This window comes from Mytilus californianus, unplaced genomic scaffold (genome assembly GCF_021869535.1).
Source record: "Mytilus californianus isolate M0D057914Y unplaced genomic scaffold, xbMytCali1.0.p SCAF_5, whole genome shotgun sequence".
Taxonomy (NCBI): domain Eukaryota; kingdom Metazoa; phylum Mollusca; class Bivalvia; order Mytilida; family Mytilidae; genus Mytilus; species Mytilus californianus.
Genome location: NW_026262701.1, coordinates 113,637,588 through 113,662,755, shown reverse-complemented (window position 1 = coordinate 113,662,755; position 25,168 = coordinate 113,637,588). Strand labels below are relative to the sequence as shown.

The following is a 25,168-nucleotide window of genomic DNA, read 5'->3' as shown; positions in this document are numbered from 1 at the left end:
CAGACAATAACTTGTGTGTAAGTGTATGAATCTCTCTGACATTGTACCACAAGGTTCCATATCACAAAAGGAAGGCTGTAATTGATTTTGGGGGTAATTGCCTCAAAATTTTAGGAATTAGGGGCCAAAAAAGGGGCAAAAAACAAGCATTTTTCTAGTTTCATGACAATAACTTGTGTGTAAGTGTTTGGATATTTCTGAAATTGTACTACAAGGTTCCATATCTCAAAGGGAAAGCTGGAATTGAGTTAGGGGGTAATTGCCCGAAACGTTTAGGAATTGGGGGCCAAAAAGGGGCCAAAAATAAACATTTTTTCTAGTTTCCAGACAATAACTTGTGTTCAAGTGTATGGATTCCTCTGAAATTGTACTGCAAGGTACCATACCACAAAGGGAAGGCTGGGATTGATTTTGGGGGTGATGAATCATAAGGGGTTCAAAAAATTTGGGGGGGGGGATTTTTTTTTTTCTTTTTTTTTTCTTTTTTTCCTTTTTTTTTTCTTTTAAAATTTTCCATTTTAAGTTGGTTATTTCTGATTTATATTTAAAAGCAAATAATAATGATATGGTAGGAGATACACACCAAACAGGATGTGTAAATTATTATATAATAAGTATTGTGCAATAGCAAGAAATTTTCAATTGCACAGTATTGCACAATAGCAAGAAATCTTCAATTGCACAGTATTGCGCAATAGCAAGAAATCTTCATTGCACAGTATTGCGCAATAGCAAGAAATATCCAATAGCACAATATTGCGCAATAGCAAGAAATTGTCAATTTTACAGTATTGTGCAATAGCAAGAAATATTCAATTGCACAGTATTGTGCAAAAGAAGATACTACGTATAAATTGCTTATTTCTTGATCAATTTCAATGGGGTTTTATTCTTGAATTCTTGGGGTTCTTTAATATGCTGAATCTACCGTGTATTAAGTTTTTTGGATTTTGGGCCCCGTTTTTAAATTGGTCCACATTGAGGTCCAAAGGGTCCAAAATTTAACTTTGTTTGATTTCATCAAAAATTGAATTATTGGGGTTCTTTGATATGCCGAATCTAACCGTGTATTTAGATTCTTAATTTTTGGTTCCGTTTTCAAATTGGTCTACATTAAGGTCCAAAGGGTCCAAAATTAAACTTAGTTTGATTTTAACAAAAATTGCTGAATCTAAACATGTATTTAGATTTTTGATTATGGGCCCAGTTTTCAAGTTGGTCCAAATCGGGGTCCAAAATTAAACTTTGTTTGATTTCAACAAAAATTGAATATATGGGGTTCTTTGATATGCTGAATCTAACCATGTATTTAGATTTTGGATATTGGACCATAATAGGTGAATGTCCAATTTAAAATTTTTAAGTTCTTAGACCACATTCATTCTGTGTCAGAAACCTATGCTGTGTCAAATATTTAATCACAATCCAAATTCAGAGCTGTATCAAGCTTGAATGTTGTGTCCATACTTGCCCCAACTGTTCAGGGTTCGACCTCTGCGGTCGTATCAAGCTGCGCCCTGCGGAGCATTTTATTCTTAATTTTCCTACATTTGTGGATAATGAATATGAAGTTTGAAGTGCAATATGTAAATTACATCATGTTACATAGTATCTAATACTTTAATTTTTACATGTACCATATATAATAGTTTACCCATTGTACATGCTGATCATCATACTGATTGAAATTTGAATGATGTATGCTATCCTTTTAAAATAAAAGTTAGAAAAAACATCGTTGTTATTAAAAGTTTTCCTTTATACATGTTATATATGTGTCAGAAAATAAAATACTAATTATTAAATAAACAGGGGGGGGGGGGGGGGGGATGAGGTTGGTTATCAAATCAGCATACTTCACAATTATTTGGCATTTTAATTTTCAATGCTAAATACAATGTAAATGTTACTTATTTCCTTTTCTGTAAATGCATACATGTATAAAAAAAACCCAGGTTTTTGTCTAATTAATACTATATAACCAACATGCATCACATGATAGTACAAATGTTACATCACGTTGCAAACGAATAAGGTGGATCAATCTAGTTTCACGCACTTACCACAGCGCTATCAAAAAATCCTGGGGAGAACACTGAATATATGTAAATGTAAAAAATAACACAGTACTCCTAATTTAAAATAGAATTTTTTTTTTTTCAGGAACATGGACTTGAGAAAAGTGACCAATGAAAATAAGTTAGATCTCTGCAGAAAGTATTACTTAGGTATGAATTTAAAAATGTTTAATGTAAAATGTTTATTTTAAGTTGGCTGACATTACCAGAGCATATATCCAATTACTTAGTCTACTGTTTTACACCTTTTATCTTTCATCGGTCAAGTTGGAACTGATATATAGCTTTGTGTGTTTCCTTCAAAAGCTGGAATTAAAAAAAATAACTATAGCTTTTGGTAGAGAATAGTTTTATTCAACAAAGGTAAATAGAAAGAGAAATACAGAAATAAAAAATGAGTAACATCAAAGGGCTTCATGAAAACATCATTTCATGCTTTACAAAAGAGAAAAAGTTAAACATTATTTGGATAGATTTGCACAGATACAATGTATGATCAGATCAACAGGATTCACAATACTGGATTTAACTCGGCCTATTTCTAGTTATATCCCTTAATTAATTTCACATTAGCTCCCTTTGAGCATGTTGAGTCTACTTCAGTGACTCAAAATTGTTCACTGTCTCATCTGCTTCATCTAACTGTGTTAGACTCTTAGGGCCTCTAGACTATTTATTTAACAAGAGAATAAGCTTTTTTTCTAACTTCATATATACCATTCATCACAAAGGTAGAAAAGTAAATTATTAAATTTATTTGTAATATATGTAATCAACTGTAAAATCATATTCATCATTAAGCAAATTTCACCCATAAACTTACATATAGCTTAGTCTTAATACTTGTGGCTGAAATGGTCTGACCTTGAACATGTTGAAGCCTTAGTCATTTAAATACACACACATGCAAATATTTGCATGGGTTGTTAAGGAATCATATGTGGGATGTATTGAAATCATGTTCAGTTTTACTTTTGACAGCCTCATTTTCAAAAATTTGATTGCATATATTTCTCATTGGAATAATCTTTTACAGCATTTAGTTATGCCCCTGCCTTAGCGGAGGGGGCATTAAGTTTTACCCTTGTCCGTGCGTACATTTCAAAATTGGTTTCCTTCTCTAACTTTAGTTTGCATCAAAAATGTTATGAAACTTATACACAATGCTTATTACCACAAAACAGAGATCAAGTTTTAATTTTGGTGGAATCACTTTTACCCTTAAAGAGTTATGCCCCTTTACAAATGGAAAAATTGCTGAATTTTTCATTTCCGTTCTCTAAATTTAGTTTGCCTCAACCAAATGTTATGAAACCTATACACAATGCTTATTACCACAAAACACAGATCAAATTTGAATTTTGGTGGCGTCACTTGTACCGTTCTAGAGTTATGCCCTTCAGAAATGGAAAAATTGCTGAATTTTGCGTTTCCGTTCTCTAACTTTAGATTGCCTCAACCAAATGTTATGAAACTTATACACAATGCTTATTACCACAAAACACAGATCAAGTTTGAATTTTGGTGGTGTCACTGTTACCGTTCTAGAGTTATTCCCCTTGACAAATGGAAAAATTGCTGAATTTTTGGTTTCCGTTCTCTTACTTAAGTTTGCCTCAACCAAATGTTATTAAACTTATACACAATGCTTATTATCACAAAACTCAGATCAGGTACAAATTTGGTTAGCATCACTTTTACCGTTCTTGAGTTATGTCCCTTTATAACATTATATGCAAGCAGGGTCATCATCTGTGTCCCATGGACACATTCAATATTTATTAAGGGATATTTTAGCAATAAAGACCTGCTCTGTATTTGCAATTATGAGCTTAAATTGTCTTGTGAAAATGTAACTGTTTACACTTAATTACATGTACAGCCTCGCATGCCTCATTTGGATTTCAGTACACTTTTCCATTTATAATTGATTTTAAACTTCTTTTCTGTTTACAGGTGGATTTGCATGCCTTCCATTTCTGTGGTTTATAAACTCTATATGGTTCTTCAAGGAGGCTTTCTTAAAGGAGGAGTACACTGAACAGAAACAAATCAGATCATGTAAGAACATATGCACTCTATCAACATTGAAAGTGACTATACTATGATGTATAATTCAGAATCTATGGTTTTAGTCAAAGCAATTATTTACCAGTACTGTTTTTACAGAAATTAAGCTGTAAAATTTCAAACATTGTTTTCTTTTATACACAACATTGGTTGATACACAATATTGGTTGATGCACAACATTGGTTGAGAGCATACAAATAATGACAAAAAAAGAATAGAGTAAAGATACTTTTGTACTTTTAAAAGCACGATTTTCTGTATTGTTTTTATCACCATGATTACTGATAATAACTAAACATATTGATCTCATTAAATTACTCATTTTACTGCAGAAATCCCTAAAGTGTTGTTATTATAAGAGTCTTAACCAAGTTACAGTTTTGTGTAAACTTATCATTTTCAGTAACTTTGATGTTTTGTTTGAACCACTACCATTGAGTAAAACAAAAACAACAATGATAACAAAAATACTGGGCATTACAGCTGACCATGCAAGCCACCAACATTGGACCCTTAAAAAAAATAGATGTACAAACAATGAAAAATTAGTAATAACTGACACATTCCAGATAGACTGAGGGGGTACAAGCTATACGGACCATGCATCAATACATGAATTACAATTAAATGTTTGATATTTTTACAGATGTGATAAGATCAATGATAGGAACTGTGATATGGACAGCTATAATAACAGTATGGATCGTAATATTCCAGTTAAATCGTGTTTCATGGGGAGATTCAGCTGATGCTATGTCATTCATTATACCCAGAGGCATACCATAGGGAATCACAGTCTTTTATTCCATTGAAGAATCATTCACAATATATAAGAGATTATTTTCAGATATAAACTGCAACAGATATTGTAACAGTTATGTGTCGAGCAATATTGACATCTGCCTCATGCTAATATCAGTTTCAATGATTTTCCCAATGAAATTCATGTAAATTCTTTTATTTTAATCAGCAGAATATCACCAAAATTACCTGGTTGAATATTTTGTAGAAATAAAGAGAAAGAACATGTTATCATACAGAAAAGAAATGACTGTTTTTTTTTCTCATTGGGTCCAAAAGGAAATAAAAATGAATGCGAAAAAAATATAGAAACATTATGCAATGGCCTCTAAAGATTTATTAAGTTATTAAAAATTTGTATTTTGACAAATAGGAAAAGCTATTTAGATAATTATGCTTTTCCAAAGCAGTAAAAGCTTTTATGTGCATGCTTATAATTTAATGTGATCATAATAAGTAAGGGATCTTCTTTTTTGTTCTACATTGTTGTACAGAGATATGAATACCTCGATTATTCCACAAGTAAGTTACCCTCAAAATAGATTTAAATCTTGATAACAAGTTTGTTATTTTAATGTTCAGAATTTTCTGTGTATAGATTTTTTTCAGTCTTAAAGTTGTTGCTAATGTCTGGTGTTATTAAAAGTCCATTACTATTTTCTAGTAATGGACTTCTGACATTATTGATGAAATATAGATACAAATGAGACAGAACCCCTACTTATAATCACACAAATCTTTCCTCTAGTACTGAACTTTATTTATTTTAATCATTTTAATACTGTATACATTATGTACTTGATGGATATATATATTGTTTTCACTGTCTCATTTATGTTTGTTTGTAAGAAAAAATTGAAATATATTATGTATAATATTTGTGGTCATCAGTCATTTTAAGCAAGGTTGGGGCTGTTCCGGTAAAAGTTATGGTCGGGACTTTGAAGGCACATGTATATAAATGTTGAGGGTGTTTGCTTCTAGAATATACTTTTTTTATGGATGGTGGGGCTTCTGGAAAAAAAGGCCTTTGAAGACTCCTTTATAATATTTTTCTGGATCTGCCCTAAAAGCCAATTGTTAACACATGACACATCATGCACATTACATGTAAATTGTCAACTTATTATGGTTATCAGACATAAAACAATAAAACATTTACATTGTATTAGTGTCAGTTAATCTGTTACCATGGTTACCACTTTTTAGTTTGCTTTTTATATTTTTCATAAAATATGATTCATATTTTAAAGGAATTGTTTAGTATATTCTTGATCTGTATGATTGAATGAAAATTATTGAATAGATTATAGGATAGGATCTAATAAAAAATTACAAGCTACTTTTACAGAGGAAAGAGTAATCCATATATACATTTTGCTCTAATACTGTAACACCGGTTTGCAAGGACTAATTTTCATTTTTTCTTTTTCCTGATCCTGATCTTTTGTAAAGATCACATTTACACAAAGGTATATTTTATTGGTTTTATCTTAAATGGAAATTAATGAGGGAAAAAACTGTAACAAAAAATTTTCCATTTGACAGAATACATATTATATCATGGGAAATATTGGTAACAAATGATTCAACTAACAATACAGTACTGTTTTATACCGTTAATTGATAAATCTATCTAGGTGTGTTTTTTTTTATGCCCCCGCCGTAGCGGAGGGGGCATTAAGTTTTACCCTTGTCCGTCTGTACGTACGTACGTCCCAAAATTGGTTTCCGTTCTCTAACTTTAGTTTGCCTCGACCAAATGTTATGAAACTTATACACAATGCTTATTACCACGAAACACAGATCAAGTTTGAATTTTGGTGGCATCACTTTTACCGTTCTAGAGTTATGCCCATTACAAATGGAAAATTGCTGAATTTATCGTTTCCGTTCTCTAACTTGAGTTTGCCTCAATCAAATGTTATGAAACTTATACACAATGCTTATTACCACAAAATCAGATCAATTTTGAATTTTGGTGGTGTCACTTTTACCGTTCTAGCGTTATGACCCTTTACAAATGGAAAAATTGCTGAATTTTTCGTTTCCGTTCTCTTACTTTAGTTTGCCTCAACCAAATGTTATGAAACTTATACACAATGCTTATTACCACAAAACACAGATCAGGTTTGAATTTTGGTGGCATCACTTTAACCATTCTAGAGTTATGCCCCTTTAGAAATGGAAAAATTGCAAAATTTTTTTTTCTACTAAATATCAAGTAATTTTTATACAACCGCAAACAAATTTTGCGGTCGTATATTGGTATGATGTTGGCGTCGTCGTCGTCCGAAGACACATTGGTTTATGCACTCTAACTTTAGTTTAAGTGAATGGATCTCTATGAAATACCACAAAAGGAAGGTTGGGATTGATTTTGGGGGTTATGGTACCAACAGTTAAGATATTAGAGGCCAAAAAGGGGCCAAAAATAAGCATTTTTGTAACTTCCAGACATAACTTGTGTGTTAGTTTATGGATCTCTCTGACATTGTACCACAAGGTTCCATATCACAAAGGGAATGCTGGGATTGATTTTGGGGGTAATTGCCTCAAAATTTTAGGAGTTAGTGGCAAAAAAAGGGGCAAAAAACAAGCATTTTTCTAGTTTCATGACAATAACTTGTGTGGAAGTGTATGGATCTTTCTGAAATTGTACTACAAGGTTCCATATCACAAAGGGAAAGCTGGAATTGAGTTTGGGGGTAATTGCCCAAAACATTTAGGAAAAAGGGGCCAAAAATAAGCATTTTTCTAGTTTCCAGACAATAACTTGTGTTCAAGTGTATGGATCTCTCTGAAATTGTACTGCAAGGTACCATACCACTAAGGGAAGGCTGGGATTGATTTTGGGGGTAATTGCCTCAAAATTTTAGGAATTAGGGGCCAAAAAGGGTAAAAAAACAAGCATTTTTCTAGTTTCAGGACAACAACTTGTGTGTAAGCGTACAGATCTTTATGAAATTGTACTACAAGGTTCCATATCACAAAGGGAAAGCTGGGTTTGAGTTTATGGGGTAATTGCCCTAAACGTTTAGGAATTTGGGGCCAAAAAGGGGCCAAAAAACAAGCATTTTTCTAGTTTCCAGACAATAACTTGTGTTCAAGTGTATGGATCTCTCTGAAATTGTACTGCAAGGTACCATACCACAAAGGGAAGGCTGTTATTGAGTTTTGGGGTGATGAATCATAAGGGGGTTCAAAAAATTGGGGGGCGGGGGGGGGATTTTTTTTTCCTTTTTTTCCTTTTTTCTTTAAAATTTTCCATTTTAAATTGGTTATTTCTGATTTATATATAAAAGCAAATATTAATGATATGATTTGAATAGGTAAATTAAATTTTTTTAAGTTTTTAGACCACATTCATTCTGTGTCAGAAACCTATGCTGTGTCAAATATTTAAACACAATCCAAATTCAGAGCTGTATCAAGCTTGAATGTTGTGTCCATACTTGCCCCAACTGTTCAGGGTTCGACCTCTGCGGTCGTATCAAGCTGCGCCCCAGCGGAGCATTTTATTAAAATTGGAGTTATCTTCCTTTGTCCATGATTATAGTTGAATCAACTACAATCAATGCTTTATACAATGCAATGTTTAATTTTGACTTCCACTGATAAAACACAGATCAAGTTGAAATTGGGTAGTGTCACTTTAATCATTATTGAGTTATGCCCCTGTATAAATTGAAAGATTGCAAAATTTTTAGTTTCCATTCTGTAACTTAGTTTGCCCCAACCAAACATTATGAAACCTATTCACAATATTCATTACCACAAAACTAAGATCAAGTACAAATTTTTTGTTTCCGTTTTCTAACATTAGTTAGCCTCAACCAAATGTTATGAAACTTATACACAATGCTTATTACTACATAGTACATATTAAGTACGAAATTTGGTAGCAACACTTTTACCATTCTTGAGTTATGTCCCTTTATAAACATAAAAACTGCTGAATTTTTCGTTTCCGTTCTCTAACTTTAGTTTGTCTCAACCAAATGTTATAAAACTTATACACAACCGTTCTAAAGATATGTGTGTTTACAAATAGAAAAATTGCTGAATTTTTAGCTCAACTGGCCTGAAATAGAAAAATAGAACATGGCTAAAAATAGAACATAGGGGTAAAATGTAGATTTTGGCTTATATCTCTGAAACCAAAGCATTTAGAGTAAATCTGACATAGGGTAAAACTGATTATCAAGTCAAGATCTATCTGCCCTGAAATTTTTAGACAAATCTGACAACCTGTTGTTGGGTTGCTGCCCCTGAATTGGTAATTTTAAGGTAATTTTGCAGATTTTAGTTATTATCTTGAATATTATTATAGATAGAGATAAACTGTAAACAGCAATAATGTTAAGCAAAATAAGATCTACAAATAAGTTGTCATGACCAAAATTGTCAGTCAACCCCATTAGCAGTGATTGCCCTTAATAGTCAATTTTTAACAATTTTTTGTAAATTTTTGTAATCTTTTACAAAAATCTTCTTATCTGAAACTACTGAGACAAATTTAACCATACTTGGCAATAATCATTATTAGGATATTTAGTTTAAAAAATTTGTCGGATGACCCCGCCTTCCAACCATCATGGCCGACTTGGTTAAAAATAGAACATAGGGGTAAAATGCAGTTTTTGTGTTATTATCTCTGAAACTAAAGCATTTAGAGCAAATCTGACAGGTGGCAAAAATGTTCATCAGATTTAGATTTATCTGCCCTGAAATTTTCAGACGAATCCGACAACCCGTTGTTGGGTTGCTGCCCCTGAGATAGTAATTTTACAAAAATTTTGCAGTTTTAAGCTCACCTGGCCCAAAGGGCCAAGTGAGCTTTTCTCATCACTTGGCGTCCGTCGTCCGTCGTCGTTAGCTTTTTACAAAAATCTTCTCCTCTGAAACCACTGGGCCAAATTTAACCAAACTTTGCTACAATCATCATTAGGGTATCTAGTTTAAAAAATGTGTCCGATGACCCCGCCAACTAACCAAGATGGCCGCCATGGCTAAAAATAGAACATAGGGGTAAAATGTAGATTTTGGCTTATATTTTTGAAACCAAAGCATTTAGAGTAAATCTGACATAGGGTAAAACTGATTATCAGGTCAAGATCTATCTGCCCTGAAATTTTCAGACAAATCTGACAACCTGTTGTTGGGTTGCTGCCCCTGAATTGGTAATTTTAAGGAAATTTTGCAGTTTTTGGTTATTATCTTGAATATTATTATAGATAGAGATAAACTGTAAACAGCAATAATGTTCAGCAAAGTAAGATCTACAAATAAGTTATCATGACCAAAATTGTCAGTCGACCCCTTTAGGAGTTATTGCCCTTAATAGTCAATTTTTAACAATTTTTGGTAAATTTTTGTAATCTTTTACAAAAATCTTCTTCTCTGAAACTACTTAGACAAATTTAACCATACTTGGCCATAATCATTATTAGGGTATCTAGTTTAAAATTTTGTCCGATGACCCCGCCTTCCAACGATCATTTTTTTGTTATCTTAGATATCATTATAATATCTAATATCTAATACTATTAATTATGATTTTAACCTTATTTTACATGATTTCCAAATCATCAGTAAATACAGGTGAGCGACACAGGCTCTTGAGAGCCTCTAGTTAGTTTATGTTCTCTACTTAAGTTAGCCTCAACCAAATGCTATGAGACTTACACACAAAGCTTATTACCACAAAACTCAGATCAAGTTCAAATTTGGGTAGCATCACTTTTACCGTTCTTCAGTTATGTCCCTTTATAACTATATGATATGCAAGCTCTAAATCCATCAGAGACTAACAAACCTGTATAAAAACAACCAGTTCTCACATCAACAAATTATTCTTAGTAGAAAAAATATAGAGAGAACGACAACAACTTTTCAGATTACACAATGATTCTGCGGCTCTTTTCACAAAAAATCTTACGATTAAAATTGATCGAAAAAATAAATTCAATAGACTCATTGTATTTGTCAACCGATTAGTGTTAGTAATAAATCTGTTGATGAAAATGGCCTCAGTGTGCTTGCCTTGTGTACAGGAGGTCATGGGTCGTTTTCTTGGTAGGGTAAACTAGAGACTTGACAATTTGTATTTGCTGCTAAGCATGTGGCATTAAGGAGTAAGAGCAAAGACTTGTCTTCTGAAAGTCAAAATAATGTGTCTGGTTAGGGTGACAATTCCTCCTGGCTAACCTTTACCTTATGAACTAACACATTAAAAAAATCTGACTTGGCGTGTAGGATTGCATGTTATATTTGCCACTGGATATTAAACATCAATCCATCCATTCATCCATCCATCCTGTTAATGAAGTCTGTATATATATATAGTACCATGCAAACATGTAACATATCAATTGAGATATGTAATCGCCATGGTTTGTTACAACTGAGAAATGGAAAAATTGAAAGCAGGGTCATTAGTATACAAGAACGTTGAACAATCATAGATTTTGTTTGAATATGACTTCTTTTGAATACAGAAACAAAAGGGACAGCAGGAATTCACAATAAGGTCCATTGGAATACCAACTGTTTAATCAGATGTCAATCTGCTAAAGTAGACAAACATGTTGTCGATCAAATAGTTAGTATATTATCTTCGATGATTTTGTTGTTGAGATCAGTGCGGTTCTTTTCCAAGTAATATTTTTGTGACCGGCTGAATCAATTAAATTTGTATCTACTATTCCCCTTTTTGTAGAAAACGTACTATTTTCACTGAGAACATATAGGGAATCTCTTAATTTAGCACGATAAATACAAAGGTAGCATAGAGCTGAGACTACCAAAACTATAAATATGTGTTATAGTAATCTCAACGTAGAGTGGAACAATAAGATATTTACTATGTAAACGTTTAATTATATCATTAAAATCAGACGAGAACTAGTATTTTCAGACTGATTGCGCTTCGGATAGACAGACATCGATATTTCCCTATTCACAGACCTGCGTTGTGGAGCAGACAAAGACGAATGGAATATTGAATATAAACCAGGTTAATAGTTTTTTCAAGATCCTGTGTCGAGGTATAATGAGTCTCATCTAAAACAACGATACATTTAACAATACAATAATCATTGAAATGTTACAATACAATCATAGAAAGGTAACCATACAATCAGAGAAACGTAAAAGTACAATCATAAAATGGCAACAATACAATACAGTCATCGAAAGGTAACAAGACAATCATAGACAGGTAACAATACAATCATAGAAAGGTAACCATACAATCATAGAAAGGTTACAATACAATCAGAGAACGGTAACCATGCAATCAAAGAAAGGTAAAAGTACAATCAGAGAAAGGTAACAATACAATCAGAAAAAGGAAACACTACAATCATAAAATGGTAACAATACAATCACATAAAGGTAAAAATACGATAATAAAAAGGTTACAATACAATCATAGAAAGGTAACAATACAATGCTCATTGAAAGGTAACAATATAGTCATAGAAAGATACAATATAATCATAGAAAGGTAACAATACAATCATAGAAAGGTAACAATATAATCATAGAAAGGTAACAATACAATCACATAAAGGTAACAATACAATCATAAAAGGGTTACAATACATTCATAGAAAGGTAACAATACAATGAGTGTTGAAAGGTAACAAAACAATCATAGAAAGGTAACAATACAATGATTATTGAAAGGTAACACTACAATCATAGAAAGATACCAAAACAATCATAGAAAAGAAACAATACAATCATAGAAAGGTAGCAACACAATCATAGAGAGGTAAAAATAAAATCATTTAAAGGTAACAATACAGTCATCATTGAATGGTTACAAAACAATCCCAGAAAGGTAACACTACAATCATAGAAAGGTAACAATACAATCATAAAAAGGAAACAATACAATCATAGAAAGGTAACAATACAATCACAGAAAGGTAACAATACAATCATAGAAAGGTAACAATACAATCATAGAAAGGTTACCATATACCCATACAAAGGTAAAAATGAAATCATAGAAAGGTAACAAAACAATCATCAAAAGGTTACCATATACTCATAGAAAGGTAACAATACAATGAAAGAAAGGTAACAACACAATCATAGAGAGGTAAAAATAAAATCATTAAAAGGTAACAATACAATCACCATTGAATGGTTACTAAACAATCCCAGGAAGGTAACAATATAATCATAGAAAGGTAACAATACAATCACATAAAGGTAAAACTAAAATCATAGAAAAGTAACAATACAATCATATAAAGGTTACTATATACTCATATAAAGGTAAAAATACAATCATAGAAAGGTAACAAAACAATCATAAAAACGAAACAATACAATCATAGAAAGGTAACAATATAAAGGTAACAATACAATCATAGAAAGGCAACAAAACAATGATAAAAAGAAAAAAAAACCATCATAGAAAGATAACAATACAACCACAGAAAAGTAACAATACAATTATAGAAAGGAAACAATACAATCATAGAAAGGAAACAAAACAATCGTAGAAAGATAACAATACAACTACAGAAGTATAACAATACAATCATAGAAAGGAAACAATACAATCATAAAAAGGAAACAACACAATCATACAAAGGAAACAATAGAATCATACAAAGGTAACAAAACAATCATAGAAAGGTAACAAAACAATCATAGAAAGATAACAATACAACCACAGAAAGGTAACAATACAATCATAGAAAGGTTACCATACAATCATAGAAAGGTAACAATACAATCATAGAAAGGAAACAATACAATCATAGGAAGGTAACAATATAAAAGTAACAATGCAATCATAGAAAGGAAACAATACAATCATAGAAAGGTAACAATATAAAGGTAACAATGCAATCATAGAAAAGCAACAAAACAATCATAAAAAGGAAACAAAACAATCATAGAAAGATAACAATACAATCATAGAAAGATAACAATACAACCACAGAAAGGTAACAATACAATCATAGAAAGGAAACAATACAATCATAGAAAGGTAACAATACAATCATAGAAAGGTTACCGTATACTCATACAAAGGTAACAAAACAATCATAGAAAGGTAACAAAACAATCATAGAAAAATAACAATACGATCATAGAAAGGTACCAATACAATCCTAGAAAGGAAACAATACGATCATAGAAAGGTTACTATATACTCATAGAAAGGTAACAAAACAATCATAGAAAGAAACAATACAATCATAGAAAGGTAACACTACAATCACAGAAAGGTAACAATACAATCATAGAATGTAACAATACAATCATAAAAGGGTTACAATACATTCATAGAAAGGTAACAATACAATGATTGTTGAAAGGTAACAAAACAATCATAGAAAGGAAACAATGCAATGATTATTGAAAGGTAACACTACAATCATAGAAAGGTACCAAAACAATCATAGAAAGGTTACACAACAATGATCATTGAAAGGTAACAATACAGTCATAGAAAGATACAATTTAATCATAGAAAGGTAACAATATAATCATAGAAAGGTAACAATACAATCACAAAAAGGTAACAATACAATCATAAAAGGGTTACAATACATTCATAGAAAGGTAACAATACAATGATTGTTGAAAGGTTACAAAACAATCATAGAAAGGTAACAATACAATGATTATTGAAAGGTAACACTACAATCATAGAAAGGTACCAAAACAATCATAGAAAGGAAACAATACAATCATAGAAAGGTAACAACACAATCATAGAGAGGAAAAAATAAAATCATTTAAAGGTAACAATACATTCATCATTGAATGGTTTCAAAACAATCCAAGAAAGGTAACAATACAATCATAGAAAGGTAACAATACAATCATAAAAAGGAAACAATACAATCGTAGAAAGGTAACAATACAATCACAGAAAGGTAACAATACAATCATAGAAAGGTAACAATACAATCATAGAAAGGTTATCATATACCCATACAAAGGTAAAAATACAATTATAGAAAGGTAACAAAACAATCATAAAAAGGTTACCATATACTCATAGAATGGTAACAATACAATCAAAGAAAGGTAACAACACAATCATAGAGAGGTAAAAATAAAATCATTAAAAGGTAACAATACAATCATCATTGAAACAATACAAAACAATCCCAGAAAGGTAACAATACAATCATAGAAAGGTAACATACAATCATAGACAGGTAACAAAATAATCATAGAAAGGTAACATTACAATCACATGAAGGTAAAAATGCAATCATAGAAAGGTAACAATACAATCATAGAAAGGTTACTATATACTCATACAAAGGTAAAAATACAATCATAGAAAGGTAACAAAACAATCATAAAAAGGAAACAATACAATCATAGAAAGATAGCAATATACTCATAGAAAGGTAACAATACAATCATAGAAAGGTAACAATACGATCAAAGAAAGGTAACAATACAATCATAGAAAGGAAACAATACAATCATAGAAAGGTAACAATATAAAGGTAACAATACAATCATAGAAAGGCAACAAAACAATCATAGAAAGATAACAATACAACTACAGAAAGGTAACAATACAATCAAAGAAAGGAAACAATACAATCATAGAAAGGAAAAAAAAATCATAGAAAGATAACAATACAATCATAGAAAGATAACAATACAACCACAGAAAGGTAACGATACAATCATAAAAAGGAAAAAAAAAACAATCATAGAAAGATAACAATACAATCATAGAAGGATAACAATACAACCACAGAAAGGTAACAATACAATCATAGAAAGGAAACAATACAATCATAGAAAGATAACAATACAACTACAGAAAGGTAACAATACAATCATAGAAAGGTAACAATACAATCATAGAAAGGAAACAATACAATCATAGAAAGGAAACAAAACAATCATAGAAAGATAACAATACAACTACAGAAAGGAAACAATACAATCATAGAAAGGAAACAAAACAATCATAGAAAGATAACAATACAACTACAGAAAGGTAACAATACAATCATAGAAAGGTAACAATACAATCATAGAAAGATAACAATACAACTACAGAAAGGTAACAATACAATCATAGAAAGGAAACAACACAATCATAGAAAGGTAACAATACAATCATAGAAAGGTAACAAAACAATCATAGAAAGGAAACAATACAATCATAGAAAGGAAACAACACAATCATACAAAGGAAACAATACAATCATAGAAAGGTAACAAAACAATCATAGAAAGGTAACAATGCAATCCTAGAAAGGAAACAATACAATCATTCTAAGGAAACAATACAATCATACAAAGGTAACAAAACAATCATAGAAAGGAAACAATACAATCATAGAAAGGTTACCATATACTCATAGAAAGGTAACAAAACAATCATAGAAAGGAAACAATACAATCATAGAAAGGTAACAATATAAAGGTAACAATACAATCATAGAAAGGAAACAATACAATCATAGAAAGGTAACAATATAATCATAGAATGGTAACAATACAATCATATAAGGGTAACAATACAATCATAAAGGGGTAATAATACAATCATAGAAAGGTTACCATATACTCATAGAAAGTTAAGAAAACAATCATAGAAAGGTAACAATACAATCATAGAAAGGCAACACTACAATCACAGAAGGTACCAATACAATCATAGAAAGGTACCAATACAATCATAGAAAGATAACAATACAACTACAGAAAGGTAACAATACAATCATAGAAAGGAAACAATACAATCATAGAATGGTAACAACACAATCATATAAGGGTAACAATACAATCATAGAAAGGTAAAAATAATCATAGAAAGCTTACAATACGATCATAGAAAGGAAACAATACAATCATAGAATAATATAAATTTTTGATAAATTTCATGGTTATGTACCATGATGCTACGTTTAGAGGGACAAACATATCAAACGATACATGCATATGGGACCAATAGATAAGTATGTTTAAGTCCCAGAGTACATGTTTTCTACTATTTTATCATTCAATAAAGCAATATTTCCTTTTCTACATTCTTTTTTTGTTAGTTAGTTACCAAAGTGCGTTTGGTATTGATAACAAATTTTGAAAAATATCGTACACACAATGTATATTTATACAACGGTGAGATAAAAATTTGGTTTTCGTAAGGCATGATAATGAAATTGCCACACAGGTAGACTTTAAATATCTTCCTGTTTGTGAATTAGCTTCTAAATGAAGCGAATTTTATATTTGTCCTATTTGGTATTTATTTGTTTGAAAGGTAAGTCAGACATAAAGCGTATTTTGCTTTTTTTGTAAATTAAAACCTTTATATATAATAAATAAAAGGATATGTGGAATACACATCAATGAGACCGCAACCCAACTGCACAAATAACAAAAATAGATCTTGATGGTAACATACAGTTATCAACAATAGACAACTGTCTTAACAATAAGCCAAGCTCTCAATCGTCCGGAATCTAAAAAAGATTTTATTCGAACAATTTAATTTAACAGCCACCATCAAACATGTGATATCATCACCAATTCTCCGAATAATACAAAAGACAAAAACAATAAGATATGACAGAAGGCAACAACTGACTAGGTTCCTTACTTAAGACCGGCACATTAATCAATGACGTGGTTCAACATTTTTTTAAAGAACTTAATCCTCCCCCTGTATTGTGTCGCTTATCAATTTCCTGTTTATTGAATACTTAAAAATATTCTAAAACAAATTGGCCATGTATGAAATTTTTGTCACATTTTTATCATTAACTACAAATCACCGCTTTATGAAATTTGGAATCAAGCTATATGTGAGCATGCTATACTGTGGGATGCATTTGTATATAAACTGCTCATCAACTTCTAGACAACAAAATACTATTGCGGGGTATCACAGTTCAATACGTTATACATTATTAAAACTAAGTTATTTTAAGAGGAATGGCCAGTTTTCACAGGTCTCTTTTTGTTTCTATCATAAAGGGGGGGGGGCAATTTATTGGATTTCGTACATAGCAGCTTTAAAAGTTTTATACTTAAAACAATATTTAAAAAAAAAAATCATATTACATCAATGAAACTAAAATGGAAACAATCTTGAAATGATATTGCAACTTTTTTTTAATATACATGTATTTTGCATCGAATGGCACCACAAACTGCATATATATCTATTCTCAAATTTGATTTATTTTGTTTCTGAAAGATAAAACTCAATTTTTCTTCCGACAAAAAGTTGACTGTGGTAAGAATGTCCTCCTTAGACAATTTTAGAATAAATATTCAAAAAGTTAAAAACTCTTTCAGTTATGAGCCATTTTTAGACATTAATATTTTCGTCACATGTTCAGAATTGCACCATAATAAACCTCGAAGTACACAAGTTAGTTGTGATATTGAGAACTTCTGTAATTGCGTAGCAGTGAGTCATGCAGACTTTTATGGTAAGAGGGACACGATGTTTGGTACAGTGTCAAATGGTAACGTTAAAATCACATGCCTACGTTGCTTCAATACTATATGTACTGGAATGAAGAATCGTGAATAGAAAATGAAACGATATGAAGTAAATGTACATGGGACAAAATCGCACACAATACATAGAAAACATAGAAAACATAGAAAATTATCAATGAACAGGGCTTTTATTCCTGTTCTTCATCTTGACAGTTGATGAAGGGTTTTCAACAATGAACGAATCATTCATACCCTACAACAATGTTTATTTCATACAACAAAACTATTGAATAAAATTTGATTATTAAATCTAATATTTTTTTTTTACTTACACAGGGGTAGAAAGCTTAACAAATCTTCAGATATATACTGTTGGACAAGCTGTTCTTGGACCCAGTCATCTGGAATTAAGATGTTCATACAACCTAGAGTCCCGGGATGATATATTTTCTATCGACATATCCGCTGAATTGAACAGTCAGTTTAGAACAATAGTCGCATTTTATCCAGAAAATAGAAGAAAAGATGGCACACTTCGATATGACGGGAATTACCTAAATGGAAGAGTTACAATGAATAATCCCAAGCAATCTTCTAATGTCGCTGTACTGATATTCAATCAAACTGAATGTATAGATGAGACCAAGTACAAATGTAGAGTTACTTATGACAGTGACATGGGTACACAGACCAAAGAATCAGCCCCAACAGCCATTGTAGTAGAAGGTACTAAAATAATTTATATGATTAAAGTTGAAAACAATTATAAAGTACAGACAAGCAATTATTTTAATTGAAAAGCCAAATTATAGATGTACTGGACTTATTCTTGTCATTGAAAAGGATATTTTTGATTTAGTTCATAATGCTATATAAAATGTTTATAAGCAATAAACATGGATTCCGATTAAATGGTACTTATTTATTTAAAGGTAGTCCAGCAGAACCAGATAGTGTACCAAGCTATATACCCTCAGTGGTAGAAGAAGGTAATACAGTTGTCTTCACCTGTACTGGAAATGTAGGGAAACCGCAGGGTAAATTTAGATGGATTCTATATAGACGTAACGCCAATGGTATGATAATACAAGAATCGCTGTATGAAAACAAAACTTCAACAGGACTTCAAATGCCAGGAACCTGCACATTTAATGGTACCAGTCAACTCACACTTCAGATGGAAAGTCTGGACAACAACGCAGTAGTGAGGTGTCAAGTGGTTTATCAAGCTGTGCCACAGGGACATTTATATAAACAAACAACTAACATAAATGTTTATTGTAAGTTTTTTATCCTAATTTAAAAGCTGCTTAATATGGCATCATTTAAGTTTAGTGTGATAGTGTTTGAGGGGGAAAATTAGCTAAAATACATACTATATTATTTTATAAATAATTATTTGAAAGATTGTGTGGGAGTGTAGTGTAGAGAGTCGAAAAGTCGTAACAACCAATCGAATTGAAAGGACCAATATTTTATCTTAAACATCCAAATTGTTTTATACACTTCAATGATAATTAATTCCATGATTTCCACATGTTTTTTTAGAAAGAAATCAATGACAGATTCTTTATTTGTAGTCAGGGAACGGGATAAAAGGACAGAAACACTAGTTGTACAACATTTACTATAAGCGGACAGCTTATCATTATATACTATGTGAAACTATGTGGAGCACACGGCCTTGAATGTTAAAGTCTAGAATTTACACTGTATCCTTAAAAAAAACTTATTTACGTTAACCACCACAATGTCCGTATATGTCCCCAATGAGATGATCGATTATGCATTGTCGGACGAGCCAATAGACACATCAAATTTCCTTTGTTAACCAATCATAGTAATTGTTTTTAATTTTGACAAGATTTGAAAACCTCAACTTTTGTTTGGACTGATGATCAAATGGTTACCAAAAGCGAGGTACTGAAAACAATCAAAGTTACAGTCAAATAAAGAAGTTGCTCCCAGTGATAACACATTCTCAAAATAGGTTTGTCAGTTTAACTATTTTTGTAAGGAAAAAACATCATTTGTTTTGAGTCATATTTATCAGTCAATCAAAATGAAATTAGACGAGCTGTCAATAGGTCACTACAAGTTCAACAATCACAAAACAGCTAACTTTCAATTAATTAACATTTATATATTACACAGACAGCGTGAGGAATGTTACAGCAGCAAAGTCAAAATTAAACGACACTTACGACCCAGGAAGCATCACGTTGACCTGTACATCAGATGGTAACCCAGCTGTTAGAAATGAAGACTATAGATGGTACAAAATGTCCCAGCAATACACAGTCATAGGAACTGGATCCCAGCTAACCGTTACAAATGCTACTGTTGGGGAATCAGACGTCTATCTTTGTGTGGCACAAAACAGTTTCAATGGGAAAACATTTAGCTCAAATAGCTCAATAGAGGTTAAAATAGGTAAGATTCTACAATCATAAACAACCACAAATGAGGCACTTTAAAAATCAGCATATACTAACACATTTTGGAATACAAAGCTGCAGTTATCTTTGTTTTGATATCTAGTCACCAAGCGAATGTTTATGTTTTCAGAAAGTATAACAGTAAAGATGGTAATTAAAGAGTGTGGCAATGGCAGTAATATGCAATGAACACAACTTTCAAATTCAATAATAATTTACTGTCACTCCTACTAAAGAATATAAAAATATGAAGGTGTGGAAAGATTGCCAATGAGACAACAGTTACTATCAACCAGAGACCAAATGACGTTCATATAAGCAATTATAGGACACCATAAGGCCTTCAACAATGATCAAATCCCAATACAGTAAAATAACCTATAAAAGGTCGGGGTTTATAGCTTTTTATGCGGTACGGGTTTATCTCATTGTTGAAGGCCGGACGGGGACCTATAGTTGTTAATTTCTATGTCATTTGGTCTCTGGTTTCAAATAAACGAAAAATCAAATATGATAAACAACGATAAACACTGAAATTCAGACTCCAACTCCTGATACTCACTATAAAAAAAAAACACATAAAATTACAAATATACTTAGATAATAGACTACTAGATCTTTCAAAATTTAGATATCTATGAACTGTTCTGCATGTTATGTAAGACAACATGTCAACTCGTTTGACAGGATTCAATCATACGATGAGCATCTTCTTAAAATGTTTAAACCAATTGGATGAATGTACTTATCGCATATATATACTAATTTGTAACTTGTATTGTAACATACTATTTTATTGCAAGTTAGTATTATCAGGGTATTATCGGTGATAATAGACAGAACACATTGACAAATTCAAAATGAAAACTTATCAGTAAAAATATAAATACTTAGTGAATCGTTACTTTTCATTTATTCGTTCGTTGAATTCATTCATTCATTAATTTATCCATTCATTCATTTATTCATTAATTCATTCATATGTTATGTGCATTTGTGATATCGGCTGACTTTGTTCAATTGGTTTATACCAAACTAAAACTGTAGAACGTAATTGTATTATAATTACGGTTATTTGTGTCAAAATGAGAAGTTCCAAATGTAAATTCTTTTGGGCGCTGTATTTAAAATGTTTAACAATGAAATTGTATAGAATGTGTAAAACGGTTACATCAAACACAACGCGAACATGATTTTAAGAAAAAAACAGACTGGCAGTAACTAACTAAACAAAGGATACAGATTTTATGTAGATATTTTACTGGTAAGTATCATATATCATAGATATAAAATGGATTTCTTAACAAGCATCACAACGAGCATTATATATATTTATCCGAATATAAAAGTAAGAAGATGTGGTAAGGTTGCCAGTGCGAGAACTATCCAAAAGAGACCAAATGACGTAGATTTAGACAACTATAGGTCACGGTTACGACCTCATGAGCAAAAGCCATACCATATAGTCTGCTATAAAAGGCCACGTGACATGACGATATGTAAAACAATTCAAACGAAAACCCAAACGGCCTGATTTATATACAAAACAACAAACGATACACAAATATATATGATATACAACAACCACTGAATTACAGGCTCCTGACAGATACATACAGAACGAGGCGGGGTGAATGCGGGCGTATATATGTATATTAAAGACAATTGTAAAATAGATCTGTATTTTGTCATCCATTTTATGTTCTTAATCAATTATAAGATTTACAAATGCTGCATTAATTAGGCCGGATCATTTCGAAAAAAGATAGTAATGGCATGATTATATATACTGATAATTGGGACACAAATATTAGGCGTATTATTTCTAAAACATTAGTATGATATTCTATCAATAAGTTTTTTTAAGCAAGGAAAAAACAAAAAAAATATTTTAATTACATTTATATAGCTTGCGTGTACCAATTTGCATATCCGTTTATTATCATCCTTTTTATAATGAAGACATTTACAATATCCTGGCCTTTATATAAAAAAAAACATTGCTGCCATTGCTAAGTTTAAAATCCGCCGAATGTCAGTAAGTTATTTAATCATTCTTTTTTGCAGTTACTTAACATACATAAATAGTAGAAGTCTGATCAAATATTAAAAATCACTCTCTAATGGTCTATATAAAATTGAGAATGGAAATGGGGAATGTGTCAAAGAGACAACAACCCGACCATAGAGCAGACAGACTATTCAAGCTTCATGGTCTGTAATGTACAAATGTATTATCTTTTGGCATTTGGGTGAGGGGCTTTCTATGACCTAGCTACATTGACGAAGCTGGTTCAGTCAGTAGCGATAAATATGAATGACTGCCCATTAAACTTAGCTTGCCCATGCTATGTCACTGCTTCCTGGTCTGATTTTTCGCTTTTTGTGGCTTTTGTTTTTGAATAAGACAATCGTTGTAGCCAAGAATAGTATCTGCAAAAGATATAAAATATGATATATTAGAGGTTTGGTATTAAACTATTGCAATATACCGTACAATATTCTATTGTACGATTGGATGAAATTAGAGTTTTTAAACGTTAATTTCAATAACATTTTAATTCTAAAAACTACTTCAGTAATTCAAACTGAGGCTTGTATATAATGTTAATACCATTTCAGATTTGATCATGCGTATTCCAATCCATGCATGTAAATGCTGCATACAGTGCGAGAAATAAAAGTACAATTTTACAAATCGAATGTTGAGTATCTTAGGATGGAGATTATTTCTCACATAAAAAGCACACAGAGTTTAAGGACCTCCCTTTCGTCGCTGGTGAGTAAGATAAGCGTTAAATGTCCAGTGGGACATATCACAGGAATTCCATATCAAGGCGAATTGATGTTGATTTGGAATGAATATAAACTCTGCTGTATACTAGGCCGAAAGGTGAAGCCGGAATTTTTAACGAGCTAGTTTACAAGGTGACATTTCGCAAAAAGACATGTCACCCTACTCGGACACATTTTTTACTCCGAGCCGAACTAGTCTATGGTCTTCCCCCCCCCCAAATTGCCGCATGCTTGGCAGATATGAATTTTCAAGTCTTTGGTTTATCCCAGTCGAGGATCGAGGCGAGCACGCGGTCGCTGCAGGAGAACGAAAAGAAGAAAAAACTGTTTGATTTGTCAATGTCGTTTGTCTGGTGTAACTTTAATAAGGGATTAATTTGATAATAAAAATAATTTTACCACGCTTGGAGTCTAAATGAAAAAAGTGTAACTTTATTTTCATGTTTCTTATTTGGTAATAAACAGCTCTTTGACATTTCACTTTTCTTAATTTTTGCCGTTTTCAATCATTTCGAATGCACTGTTCCTATTTCCAATATTGCACAGAAATGTTGAAATTGCATCGATAGAAAGCCGTATTCGTTGAACGTGGTTAACATATCGGTATTTTCGTGTCAGCAGAAGAGTGGATGTTTAAAGTCCACAGAACAATCCATTAACCATATGCATGGCAATTAGTTTGATATGTAACGAGAATGAATAGATTTGTTTCGCTTACCTTTCAGTGTATCTGAGATCACCCCCGATTTTTGGTGGGGATCGTGTTGCTCAGTCTTTAGTTTTTTATGTGTTGTTTTGTGGACTGTAGTTTAACTTTCCGTCGTTTTTCGTATTTTTTGGTCATGGCGTTGTCGACTAACGAGTTTGGAGTCTCCTTTTACTATGATATCTTTCGTCTCTGTTTTATTTAGAACAGATTGACAAACTTAGCTGGTATTAAAGCGTGTTTGTTCATAAACGTACAATCATCGGGACGATATTTTGCATTATAAGAACACATTATTCCGACTCCAAGTCAACCATTCTAGGCCAACTTCTAACTTCTGCGCTGTTGGCGAAGGAGTAGTGAAAGAAACAACAGATAAGAGAGTTTTTAAGTCGTCTGCTTGATTCCATAATGGATCGAAAACATGACTACTATCCTTCAGGGGAGCTCGATACAGCAAAACGAACGAGAGGCTTCTTTTATCCCATTTCAAATAACAGTTTACGCGAGGATTTTTCTTATCTTTATTGATACATGTGTCTATTAAGGATGTATCTACTGTGCTTTGTGAAACCTTTGAATGGTCGTAAATTATAACATACACAGAAAACATACATACAGTAATACCGTACGGTGACTATGGTTGCTTACATCTGCGTCAGTTAGTCTCTGGTAAATAGTTGTCTCATTGGCAATCATACCACATATTCTTATCTTTATATTTCTTTGATCCAAAGCTTGTATTTCAACGTGCAATTATAGGTATAGCAACTGCTGGTCTAACATGTTTAAAAAAAAAAAATTAAAAAAT

General features: G+C 31.7%; 1 protein-coding gene across 1 annotated transcript; it reads left to right on the top strand.

Annotated features, from left to right (window-relative positions):
* The first annotated feature begins 17,110 nt into the window (after window positions 1-17,110).
* LOC127700692 (uncharacterized) lies at window positions 17,111-23,047 on the top strand. Its single transcript, XM_052204290.1, has 4 exons — window positions 17,111-17,227; window positions 18,754-19,143; window positions 19,350-19,697; window positions 20,572-23,047. Exons 1-4 carry the CDS (start codon window positions 17,179-17,181, stop codon window positions 20,868-20,870), a joined length of 1,086 nt encoding a protein of 361 aa, XP_052060250.1. The 5' UTR covers window positions 17,111-17,178; the 3' UTR covers window positions 20,871-23,047.
* Window positions 23,048-25,168: the final 2,121 nt, after the last annotated feature.